The 13,765-nt window shown below is 35.9% G+C and overlaps 1 protein-coding gene across 1 annotated transcript; it reads right to left on the bottom strand.

Annotated features, from left to right (window-relative positions):
• Positions 1–220: 220 nt before the first annotated feature.
• Positions 221–2,698, bottom strand: LOC131619567 (ankyrin repeat-containing protein BDA1-like). Its single transcript, XM_058890658.1, has 2 exons — positions 1,865–2,698; positions 221–1,252 (listed from the first exon to the last, which is right to left on the bottom strand). The coding sequence occupies exons 1-2, from the start codon at positions 2,462–2,464 to the stop codon at positions 578–580; spliced, it is 1,275 nt and encodes a 424-aa protein (XP_058746641.1). The 5' UTR covers positions 2,465–2,698; the 3' UTR covers positions 221–577.
• Positions 2,699–13,765: the final 11,067 nt, after the last annotated feature.

Below are 13,765 nucleotides of genomic sequence, written 5' to 3'. Positions count from 1 at the left end.
TTTACACACGCCATCTATCATAGTGTTCCTCTTTGAACACGTGTAGATTCGTATGAAAATGATTAGAGGTTGTGTTTTCATTTGTCATTGATGGAAGCTTGGATCGAATTGGAGAAGATACCGATTTATTGGGATTGCTTAACTCATACGTTAATGAATCATAAAAAAGGTGTTAAAATTAAGAGGAGTGCAAGATGTAATTTGATAAAAAAGACTTGGAATTAATGAACTAGATTTCAAAACTGCCAAATTCAAACAACTTACTTGTGTTGCAAGCCGCATACTTACAACATAATCAAACTAACACTAAATCTAAATTACAATCCAATAACACCTTTAGAACACTATTTTACACGAGTCTCATTATTTCACCATCTCTGTGTGTCTCATAAGTTTCAACAAATTAATAAAGTGTTTAAAAGAGTATTGCTAGCATTTCAAACTCTTACATGACTAAACATCTGGATAACCTGTCCTTTTAGAAATGCGCTTGACTTGTACATTTTCTTTTGCCCAGAAAATCAACCTGAGTGTGTGAATCAAACCAATAACTAAAAGTAATATGCCCCAAGCAACATCAAGAGGGTAAGCCATGCTGATAACCTGTTGAATAATATGATAAGGAGTGGCCAAGCCCTGTTGAATAATATGCGATGGTCATAGCCATGGTCAAGATCCACATCATGACCTTATTCTTAAGGGGAAATCCACTAATAAGTAGTAGTACAACACCAAGAGAGGAAAAGAAAGAAGTGGTGTTGTATGCCATAAACTTTATGAATTTATTTGGCCAAGCATATGCTAAAACTGCAGTGCCTGCTTCACACACACCATAAGTAGTACAGTTACGTCCACCAGTATGAGTATCTTCTTGCCAAACTCCACCTGGTGGACTTATTGTTGATTGAAAAGTCATTGTTGCAATAACAGTGGCCACTAACATCAATGTTCCCCTTGTTTCTTCTATCCAATTACCTTGGAATTGTAGATACTTGAACCACAAGTTTTCCCACATTTTCCTTCTTCCATTTGGAAGTTCTTGATTGGATATGCTTGGTAATGGTGTATGTTGCAGCGTGGACTCCATTTGCTTAGATCTTTGAACCCCAACTTCAGTTAACATTTCTTCAATTTTAAGGTTAATAAAATCTCTTGGGCAAGGCTCTAACAGCTCCAAAGTTGTAAAACTTGACCTGCTCAAAGTAATTGTTGTTGTTCTTATTTCAGGTTGCAAAAGTAAGTATTTTATGGTCTGCATACAAAGTAACAAAGTTATTGAAAATCAAAATCGGATCTACTCTAGCTACTTGACTCCTCTCTATCTGATATACTATATTTACCATAAAATCTAGTCTACAGGTCTTCTCTCTACGGGCCAGTAGTTTTTAACTTTAAAAAAAATGGATTTTTTCTTTGTATTTTTTAAAATAGATTTTACAAAACCGTTTTTCACAATAATACAAGTTTTCTTATATTCGTTTTTTTAAATAGAAACATTATTTTTTATATCCGATAACATAAATAAACATTATTGAAGACCAAAACATAGTCGAAATCAAACTTTTTTCAAAAAGTCGTATTTTAAAAATGATTTTTTATGAAAATCTATTTGAAATAGCTTCAAAATTATGTGATTTTTTGAAATTTTGATATCCAAAAAAAATTCAATAAAAAGATAAAATACCTAAAATAACATTTTATGAATAACTATTTAAACGAAATTTTAATTTGAAGCTTTTATGAAAAGTTTCATTATAAATTATTTTTACACAATTTTCTAACACTGTAAAAATTATTTTTATAAAAAACCCAAAACAAACGTGCCTAAAGAAAAATTAAAAGTGTAACTAAATCTAAGTAGTACCTTAATTTGTTTGAGCCTAATTGCCAAATGCAGAATTGTATTGCCCTCTCTGTCTTTGGCAAGCAACAACTGTTTATCTCCTCTAATTGATTCCAATAAGAACTTCAATGACTCCAAATGGTTATACAAAACACATAAGTGCAAAACAGAACCATCGTCATTCAAAACTCGAACAGAATCCGGTCTAGCATTAATCAACTCCTTAATTACTCCCATCCGTCCTCTTATAACAGCAAAGTGCAAAGGAATCATCTCATCTTTGTCTGAAACCAAACAAACATCTTGGTTTGCCAGTAAAAGAGCTTTCACCACTTGGGTGTGTCCTTCAGCTGAAGCTAGATGAAGAGGACACCGTCCTTTTGAGTCAACTTCATTGGTAAAACTTGGTTTGTTTTTTAGAAGAACTTCACAAAATTCTAAGTGTCCAAGAAGAGAGGAAATGTGTAATGGAGTTTCATTATAGGGAGAGAGTGAAACTTTGTGGAGTATAAGAGGGTTGTTTTGGATGAGCGTGTTTAAGGTTGTTACAGAATCGTTTAAGGATGCATTGTAGAGTGTTTTAATGGTTTCATCTTCTAGATTTGTAGTAACTGTTTTCATCTCTATAGTTGGGAATCCAAATCAAAACGAGTAAGAGTATGGTGGTCTTAAAAAAATATGGTCAACAAAAATAAGGAGAGAAGCAAACAAATTGGTTGACCGGGACTTGGAAGCACACATCTGACTTAGCATTTGTTAACTTGTGGATATCAATGTATATTAGGTCGACATCTTTTTGAAAAAAAAAATATGAATAATAATTTAGAGTTTGATAAAAAAAATGTATATTATTTCTTGTCAAGTTAGCATGTGCCACGTCGTAAACATATAGCTAAGAAAAAAACTATAATGGAATTTTTTCCTTAAATTTCCAACCAATTGACTAACGTTCATTAGCCTATTTATGACTTTTGAGGAGTGTTCTAGTTCTAGGAAAAAATAGCACTGATATGAATACGATGGCTCCCTTACAATAATAAACATACTTCTATTCTATCCACTATGTTTGGATTGAAATATCCATAATTAACACCATTTTTTATCTACAACTAGATATAATTAAATTATTAAGGTCACATGGGTAGGACCCTTAGGACATGTGGAGTATTTAGTGGTTTACATTTGGTACTACCTTACTACAATTATTGCTCTAACAACTACTAGTATCCTATTAAATAAATAATCACTGCATGTTGGAATCTTTCTCAGCAGCCCATATTAAAATCATTATTATAAAAATAAAAAAAAACAGTTGAATCTTTTTGAGCCAACCCTATATACTATATAGTGCATACGTAACCACTTTTTTTTTTCTTTCAACGTAAAATATTACTTTTTTTTTTATAAAATTATTTTTAAAAGCTAACGACGTATTGTGAAATATTTTATTATAAAAACAAAAATAATTAATGCAATGATAAAATACTAAGGTGATGCTGTTCCATGAATCATGCTTATTTTTTAAATGAAAATTAGAAAATTGAGTTGCTTAGGTTTACTATCATGCCATATATTTTATTTTGTTCGTGGGTTACACCCAAAATCCATATAATAAAAGCCAAGTTTACTGCAAGAAAATGTCACTGTCAAGAAAATAAAGCAAGAATAATGTCACATCTTCTCATATGACTTATAATTCAAGAATATCATGAAAATTAAGCAATTTAATATTTAAAAATAAAATAAAAAATTAGTTTGTTCTCATTGAAACTTATTACAATGATATTTTTTAAAATATTATTTTAGAAACAATATAAAAAATTAAGAACCATGCAGGTTCTAAAGTCTAATAAAATACTTTGTGATAACAAGGAATCTTGAATGATAAATTATTCAACATATATTCTAATGCATGTGCTTCTAGGCTTATTTTAACAAATAAAATTATATTCTCAACCATTTCCTACCGGTTGAATGATGACAGATGGCAACTATAAAAGAAAATTGTATGGGCATCAAAATTAACGTTATATGAAAGCTCATTTTAACGTTAATCTTTGGATATCTTGATGATATAGTAAATCATTATAGATTAAGCTCAAACTTTATAGGTATGATCTATATGATATTATGTTTCAATCCAACGGTTGAATTTAAAAAATATTAATTCGAGATGTAGTTTTTGAACAAGTGTAACTCGTGGTGTAACTTTTCGGGTGTAATTTGATCCCTCCTCTATATATATATATATATATATATATATATATATATATATATATATATATATATATATATATATATATATATATATATATATATATATGAGGAGGGATATTCTTACTCCAGGAGTAAGTTATTAACACTTACTCCAAATCTGGATCATTGATTCTTCTCAATCTAATGGTTAAAAGTAATAAGTAATGATTTTCTCTCTCCACATTTAATTACTTAATATTTTTAACCATTAGATTGAGAAGAATCAATGATCCAGATTTGGAGTAAGTGTAAGTAACTTACTCCTGGAGTAAGAATATCCCTCCTCTATATATATATATATATATATATATATATATATATATATATATATATATATATATATATATATATATATATATATATATATATATATATATATATATATGTCTTTTAATCAATCCCATTAATTAGGAAAAAGATAAACTAAAAAAGAAAAGATTAGATACAATAATATCTTAAGCAAATCCCAATTTCTACTACTAATAAAGAGTAATAGATATTAATAATGAAAGAGTGTCTTAACACCCCCTTAAGATGTTCAATATAAATCATATGCATCCATCTTGTCACAAATGTAAGTAATCTGAGCTTTTCGAAGAGATTTTATAAAGAGGTAACCAAATTGATCCATGAAATTGACAAAGGAGGTTATGATGGTCTCGGTGGCAATCTTTTCTCTAAGAAAGTAACGGTTAACTTCTATATATTTTGTCCTATCATGAAAAATGGGATTGGAGGAGAGGTGCAAAGCTAATTAGTTATATAATACAAGTTACATAGGGCCGACTTCCAAAAAATGAAGTTCTTGTAGTAAATGCTTTAACTAGAAGAGCTCACATGTGGCATGAGTCATGGCTCGATACTCATTTTTGTAATTGATCGAGCAATAAAATGTTGCTTTTTACTCTTCCATGAGATCAAATTTCCACCAATAAAAACAAAATAAATGTGTTAGTTCCATGGTTTTGTGATTGCCATTAATTTTGCTAAAACATAGTTCTTAACTGATGTTGAGCAATATATTAAAACATCTTGACCAACTATCATAACAGGTTCAGTTATTATTTATTTTGACAGATGTTCTGCCAGATGTTGTGACATCCTATACCAGAACATCATGACAGTTCAGATTGGATTTTAATCCTTGAATATTTGGTTGAAAAATATGAGATTCTAGAAGATTCAAAACTCATACCGGCGCAATGAATCAAGGAATTTTTTAGAACAAATACATATTTTTTTCCAGAAAAAGGATCTTTGAGAGTTTTTAGGAAACTAAGATTTGATTTGTTCCTATTTTTGTGAAGATCTTGCAGCTGATTCAAAAAGAAGAAGATTGGATTTATTTCAGAGTCCAAGCCCATACTGCAAGAGTCTATAAATAAGGACTTGCTAGACCTATTTTTGCAAGCATTCACAAATAGAAATCGTGAGTGCAAATAAGGGTTGATGTTTTAGGAGTCCTTTAAGGTTTTCGTGTATCGTACCTGTGTGTCACTAATGTATATTTTGATACATTGAGGTGGACTGTTGCTCTCACTATTTAAGCTTTTAAGCAAAAGATGTGTGACTGTTTTTATCACTGAGGTGATTAGAAGTGAGATATCGATTTCTCATATCTAAATGTCGATTTTTGGGTAGAAGTTGCAAGGGGTAGTGATTAGGATAAAAGTTATAAATTGAGATTGTTTAGGATTTGAACTAATACTATTATAGTGGATTTCCTTCCTGGCTTGGTAGCCTCCAGATTAGGCGTTGTTGCACAAAACCAGGTCAATAATTTATTGTGATATTTATCATTCTGCAGTTTAATTCAGTTTTGATATTTGTGTTGTCTGTCAGCAGATGTTATAACATTTGTCTTAACATTGTGTGGTGTTAGGACATTAGTCTTGACATTCGTTTTGTAGGTGCCAGAATTTCAATTAGCATCAGAGCAGGCACCCTGTTCTGTTTATTGGGTGAGCTCTAGGGAAATATTTTCTGGTACTATAGATAAAAAAAGGAGGATACAACAACATACCACGTCTGTTAGATGGTTCGAATTATGACTGGTGGAAAGTCAGAATGGTGACTTTTCGAGATCCATGGATAGCAAAGCTTGAAAGGCTATTCTGAAAGAATGGCATCATCCTATTGTAAAGGATAAAGATGGGAATGTGTTCTTAAAGCCAGATGAAGATTGGTCTGATGAGGATGATAGACTAGCTTTTGGAAACTCCAAAGCTTTGAATGCGCTATTTAATAGAGTAGACAAGAATGTTTTCAGATTGATTAATACATATACTATAGCCAAGGTTGCTTGAGAAATACTCACACTAACTCATGAAAAAACATCCAAAGTGAAGATGTTTAGACTTCACCTTCTCACTTCCAAACTTGAGAATCTAAAGATGGATGATGATGAGACTATCCAGCAATATCATATGAAGGTTTTGAAATAGCAAATGCATCTAGTGCCTTGGGAGAAAAGATGTTATAAGAAAAACTTGTAAGAAAAATTCTTAGGCCTCTACCTAGGAAATTTGACATGAAGGTGACAATCATAGAAAAAGCTCAAAACATCAGCACTATGAGAGTTGATGAACTTGTTGGATCTCCAAATTTTTTAATTGGCTAATAGTAACAAGTTTGTGAAAAATAACAAGAGCATAACTTTTATATCCCGTACTGAGGATGAAAAAGGTCAAGCTAATCTGGATACTAATGAGGGACTTTCAAGTACCATGTGCTACTTGGAAAGCAATTCAATAAGGTATTAAATAAATTAGGCATGAGAGGCAAACCAGATGTCAAAAACATCTCATCTGACATCGGTAACAAGTATGAGTCTAAAAATGATAACAATACCAAAAGAACTCAATGTAATGAATGTAAAGTGTCGCACGCTCGCGAACGACGGCGCGGACGAAACGGCGACGGCGCTTCCTCGCCATTTCCGATCAAAACTCGCAGCGCCGCCGCGAAAACGTACTGCCAACGACCTCCCTCGATCTCTCCTCTCCTAATATAACCTCTGTTTTCACTGATTCATCCCTAATTGATCGAACCGCTACGAACCCTAACCTCCATAGCCGTAAATTAAACAGTGATACCAACGAATTGTAACTCAGAGTGATAGGGTTATTCTTCTATTCAAAGTTCTTTGCATTGCGGTGTCAAGAATCAAGCAAATAATGCACAAGAGCGAACGATCGGAAAACTTACCGGTGGTGACGATTCTTGAAGACGCTCAAATGGACAAGAAAATACCAGCGGCGCTTCAAATAGGTACGGCTTCGAATTCCTTTACTGCTTGTTCTTCTTGCTGCTCATTCTTCTTTTCTGAAGTTCTGTTAACTTTGTGGATTGTTGTTCTATCTTCTTCTACTTCTTCTTGTTTCGATTTGCACAAACATTATTGCTCAGTTGGAGGTGATGATGATGTCGAATTCTTTGTTGCAGTGATGTTGTTACAGAGAAGAGATGAGGATGATTGTGCCACGGTGAAGATTGAAGTGTTGATGATGAAGATGTTGCGAGCTTGAAGAATAGTTGAATCTGAAGTGTGGATGAAGAAGGTGGAGGTCGAAGGAGGCTATGCTTCACCTCTTTCAGAGCTTGATCAATGCTCTGAAGAGGATGGTTCAAGAAGCTTTTTGTGGATTTGGTTATGGAGGAGGTTCAGAGAGAGTGGAAGGAGGAGGAAGATGAGGAATGAGAAGTGATGAAGAAAGTGAAGAATGGTGGTTGAAGAGTGTGAAGAATGATGGAGAGTCTCAATTATGGAGGGAAGCTTGAGATATATAGGTGAAGGTGATAAGCTCTGAGCCCTTAGATCCTAGGGATTCTGTTACGAATTGAAGGGTGTAGATTGAAGTTGGTTAGGTAGTTGCGATTCTGTTTCAGGGTAGTTATGTAACTGTTTCTGTTATTTTGCTGTTAGGAATAGTTGAAAGTTCTGTTAATGGTTGGCTTTATATTATGGCAGTTTTGGTAAAGAATGTGTATGGGGCTGAACTTGATTTGTTTGCATTTTTCTGGTTTTGCAGGGCTGATGTGTGTGTGTGTGTATGCTGCAGGGTATTAACAAATGGATATGAGGAAAGTGGCCGCGGGTTTGTTGAAGGATCTCGAACCGGTTCGGAACCGATGTGAGTCTTGAAGGCTGGTGCAGCAGGGTCATATTGAGTGTGGAGCTGATTTGTGTAGGCTGAACGGTATATGGCAGCAGCTCTGCATTTTTTTCTTTTTTCAAACTCTGTTTTCGAATTGATATGGGATGTACTAGATGTAAGGATATTGGTTTGTAATGGCACTGTGGTGTTATCTTTGAACTTGTAATTAACAATCTGAACTTCTTTTTATCTTTAAAAATCCAAAACTTCCTTTTTCAATATGCGATCTTGAATGACGAAAACTCACTTAGAATGATAACCAAAGATATGGGGTCAATATGACCTTAGTCAAAAGTCAACCTCATGATTGACAAAGTCATTGCAAATAGATTTCAAAAAGTCTTCTCTCATCAACATGTACCAATAACTAAATGAATTCACCAATTATCGTACCACAAAATAATTCTAGCAGTGCTCCACATAATTGTATCCAAACTCCATAAGAAAAATATTCTTGGTTAAATGATGTGAAAACAAACCCTGATCAAATTGAAGCCTTCAATCAATCATCACTGATTTAATGAACAAATATTATTTTTAATGAATAAATGCATGATGTGTTAGATGACTTAGGGGAGAGGTATGCAGATGAAATGTGAAGCCTAAGCCAGATAAATGTAAATTAGGATGGGAAAATTTTGGGGTGCAACAGCTGCCCCTATTTAATCGTCTTAAACCTGAAAGTGAGATTGGCGCTAGCCTTTCGAGCATTCGAGGTAGAAGAAGATTAAATACTAAGTGAACCTGAAAATTTGCCTGATGAGATAGGATCCACTGGAGAAAAGAATGGTGTCAAATCCACTGAGGAAAATCGTATCAACTCTGGGTTGAACAAATTAACTCTGGGTTAGAAATGAAATAGAACTCAACTCTGGGTTGAAGAATAAAACTGGGTCGACTGTGGGTCGAAGAATAAAGGGAAGGGATATAGGCATCAACTCTGGGTTGAATCAAAAGTAACCGTCAACTCTGGGTTGAGAGGGAAAATATAATTAACTCGGGGTTAAAAGATGAAAGGGAAAATCAACTCTGGGTTGGATAAAAGATAACCGTCAACTCTGGGTTGAGTGGGAAAAGGATAAAAGATAACCGTCAACTCTGGGTTGAGTGGGGAAAGAAGAAATCAATTCTGGATTGAATAAAAGATAACCGTCAACTCTGGATTGAGTGGAAAATAAGAAAAGATAACCGTCAACTCTGGGTTGAGTGGGAAAGAGAAATCAATTCTGGATTGAACAAGGGACAACCGTCAACTCTGGGTTGAGTGGGAAAGAAGAAAATAACCGTCAACTCTGGGTTGAGTGGGAAAAGACAAAAGATAACCGTCAACTCTGGGTGAGTGGGAAAAAGATCAACTCTGGGTTGAGTAAAAGATAACCGTCAACTCTGGGTTGAGTGGAAAATAAGAAAAGATAACCGTCAACTCTGGGTTGAGTGGGAAAGAGAAATCAATTCTGGATTGAACAAGGGACAACCGTCAACTCTGGGTTGAGTGGGAAAGAAGAAAATAACCGTCAACTCTGGGTTGAGTGGGAAAAGACAAAAGATAATCGTCAACTCTGGGTGAGTGGGAAAAGACAAAAGATAAGAAATATCCGTCAACTCTGGGTTGAGAGGGAAAAGACAAGAGATAACCGTCAACTCTGGGTCGAGCGGGAAAAGAGAAGGATCAACTCTGGGTTGAATAAAGATAACCGTCAACTCTGGGTTGAATAAAAGATAACCGTCAACTCTGGGTTGAGTGGGAAAAAGATAAGGATCAACTCTGGGTTGAATAAAAGATAACCGTCAACTCTGGGTTGAGTGGGAAAGAAAGACAAGGATCAACTCTGGGTTGAATAAAAGATAACCGTCAACTCTGGGTTGAGTGGGAAATGAAAGGATCAACTCTGGGTTGAATAAAAGATAACCATCAACTCTGGGTTGAGTGGGAAAGGATACTTAACTCGGGGTTAAAAGACGAAAGGAAAGTCAACTCTGGGTTGAACACAAAAACATCAACTCTGGATTGAAGAAAGATGAACATGCTTGACTTTGGGAGATGACACCAGAATGGTAACTCTGAGTGATCCAGTGGAATATCAACTGATTGCTTATAGGGACCTCATCTGATGAGTGACTTGGCTTATGCTTCACATGCAATGTTTGATTTATTTGTGCACTTCTGGAGATGCAATGCAATGAATTCTATATGCAGTGTACTGATGGGATGGTCAGGGTTTCTGCTTTTGTGGGGAATAGATTAGGCGGAGTTCTGAAACTCTGTTCGAGGATCAAGGTGGGGTGGATGCCCCTGGTTTATTGATGATTAGATCAATGTGGGAGAAATGATAATGAGAATGCAATGATATGCATGATGCATGTATGACGATGAATGGAATGATGATTTCCAGGATGAAGGGATGGATGGAGTCTGCCTTTGTGGAAAGGTCATTGCTTGAGGGATGGAATTGGTGAAGGTGTTTGGTTTGAATCCTCAACACCTATTTCGATATCTGACACTCGATTGAAGATGAAAAAAGGAGTTGTTACTAGCTTGCCCCAGCTTGCATGATCTCTTTGAGATAGAACTTTGACGTGCTTGAATCATGGAGATTACAATGGTTTGCCCCAGTGTTGATCATGGAATGAATGCCCCAGATTGAAAGGAACTCTTCCACCTAATGGATTCTTTGGATATTTGCTCAGCAGATGACCAACCTTTGCCTTTGTAAGACTACTCGATGGAATTTCAATGTTGAACATTCCTTGGTATCAAGTACGTGCTTTCAGATTGGAGACAATTTTGTTTTGGAAAAGATAATGAGAAATGCAATGCACATGTTACTCTCAAAGAAAAGTTTTTATTTGTCAAAATGTTGTATTGATACTAACACAAATGACACAGCAACATAAGGAGTCAATTTGACATGATCTTACAGTTTGTATGCTTTCGGAACGAACCCTACTTCAATTAGGACTTTCGAGGGTTGTAACGTGGTCGGGTTCACGGTTTAAGAAACAAAGGATAAAGGCTCAAGTTCTACTTAACCCACCCCTTCTTCGTGATGTTCTCCAGTCCTACGTTCAGCTAGTTCGACACGAGCATTCGCCTTTCAGGAAGGATTGTGATGGATGAGGATCTTTTATGGCTTTGATGGAGGTGGCAGTCACCCTTCGGTGCTTTCATTGATGATTATAACAACTTGTCCCTTGGAGGATTTTTGTTCTTGTTATTTTCTTTTGCTTTCCCTAACTTTTGCCTGGACAGAAAGTTTTTTTTTTTTTTTGATTTTGGTTTTCGTTGTCCAGCGGGATATGCCCTAATTTTTGCCTAAGTCAATTGCTTCAAAGCTTTTCTTTTTTCTTTTGACTTAGCGGGCTATTGTTTCTTTCTTTTTTTTTTGATCATGATTCATAACTTTCTTTTCATTCTTTTTTTGTCTCGTTCGGGAACAAGTTGCATGACTTTGGTGATTGACTTGATGAAAAGGTTGTGACTGCCTTTTTCTCAGTGAATGGGAGACATCCATTGTGGATTGTGCTCTTCTTTTTTTGTCGTGAGATCTGAGATATGATTGATCCTCTGATGGAATACCTGAAAGTTGAGCGCTCGGTCGCACTAACTGAAGTCTACCCTGCCCCTGGTTAAGATTGAGGGTTTTGTATTTTTTGAAAAGAACTACTACTCCTTAGGCTCAAAGGGGTTAACGAAGGTTTCACTCCCTTATAACTCCGGTGTTTAGGAATTGAAACAATGCCTGTACATCGTCAGCAGGATTTTTGTTCCAAAAGCATATAGTTAGTGATTCATGTGTTTTTGATTTTCATCATTCTCCTTTTTAGTTGCTTAAGACAAATGAGTGAAGTATCAATGAACATAATGACAAAGATGAAATGATTTGAGAAAAACATGTATATTGCATTATTTTTATTTATTCGAACAGAATGAGTTTCTTACATTGAGAAGTACTTGATAACAACAAAAGTAATACAGTTGAAAATGCTTGAGAAGTCTAAACAATGGCAAGATTGGCCTTATTCTGATGCAAATGAAATGTTCTCTGACAAACACAAAGTCTTCAGGCTTCTTTGGTGGAAGGTACCCTCATGAGGAGGCATGGGGTCCTTAGATAGTAGCTTGATTTTGTTTGTAATTCCCCATGATTCTTCTTCTGTGAGCTTTTGTCAGATATCGGTGTGGAGGAATCGTCTTGACTGATCTGATGGAGAGGAAGAGTGGTAAGAGTCTTGGTAACCATGGATGCACATGCATGAATGCAAAAATGTTAATGAAGATGCAAATGTATCATAAATCAGGATCAAGGATCAAGGATCAAGGCCTCTTGGATAACAGCTTTTCATGGTCAATAAGATATGGTCGAATCCTCCAAATTCAGAGGTTCGACGTTGCTTTCTGGATAAATAGCTTGTGCATGAGTCAAAGATGGTCGAACCCTCCAGATTCAGAGGTTCGACGTTGATTCTGATAGATAACCCTTGCATAAGTCAAATAAGGTCGAACCTTCCAGATTCAGAGGTTCGACGTTGATTCTGATAGATAACTGATGCAGAACTTCTGTATAAGTCAAATGTCCCAGGATCAAAGGTTCGACGCCTTTTGTTGAATAGCAGAAATCCGAGTATGATGAAGGTCAAGTTTCCTGTCCCATCCCAATCTCACGGGTATGTAGTCTAGACACAGAGAAGTGGTTCCTAATGGTCACTAGGGTCTACAGTTCCCATGGGGTACAAAGTGTTTGAGGCAACAAGCGTGCCAGACACAATGTTCCATGAAAGAACCTCTCCCAGTTGTGGTACCCCATGTCAAGCTCGATCATAGCAAGCGCTACGGGAGTCAACATGAGCATCCACGCTAATCCTGTGTGTCACTGGCCTGGGTAGTGGGCCTTTTACCTCATACAAACCCCCCATCTGCAAAACAGAACAGAAGACCCCAGGGAACACAAAATATAATCCATATGCATGATGTGCAAACAGAAATAAACATGATATGCAGGCAAAGAATAAGCATGCAAACATATATACAAGGTATAGACATAAAACAAGTAAACACCCAGTAAATAAACAAACAAACGCAGGCTAGGATCGACTCGCTAAGAATGGACCCGCAATAGGTCTAGCAACATCCCCAGCAGAGTCGCCAGCTGTCGCACGCTCGCGAACGACGGCGCGGACGAAACGGCGACGACGCTTCCTCGCCATTTCCGATCAAAACTCGCAGCGCCGCCGCGAAAACGTACTGCCAACGACCTCCCTCGATCTCTCCTCTCCTAATATAACCTCTGTTTTCACTGATTCATCCCTAATTGATCGAACCGCTACGAACCCTAACCTCCATAGCCGTAAATTAAACAGTGATACCAACGAATTGTAACTCAGAGTGATAGGGTTATTCTTCTATTCAAAGTTCTTTGCATTGCGGTGTCAAGAATCAAGCAAATAATGCACAAGAGCGAACGATCGGAAAACTTACCGGTGGTGACGATTCTTGAAGACGCTCAAATGG

The sequence above is a fragment of the Vicia villosa genome, linkage group LG1, assembly GCF_029867415.1.
Source record: "Vicia villosa cultivar HV-30 ecotype Madison, WI linkage group LG1, Vvil1.0, whole genome shotgun sequence".
Lineage (NCBI taxonomy): Eukaryota > Viridiplantae > Streptophyta > Magnoliopsida > Fabales > Fabaceae > Vicia > Vicia villosa.
This window is presented reverse-complemented; position numbering and strand designations above follow the sequence as displayed.

What these genes read in the sequence shown, in the direction of transcription:
- LOC131619567 (XM_058890658.1), bottom strand. Translation starts at nt 2,464, where the DNA reads ATGAAAACAGTTACTACAAATCTAGAAGATGAAACCATTAAAACACTC. An exon ending in TTAGGCTCAAACAAATTAAG is followed by an intron (nt 1,253 to 1,864) that starts GTACTACTTAGA and finishes CTTTGTATGCAG; the next exon opens with ACCATAAAATACTTACTTTT.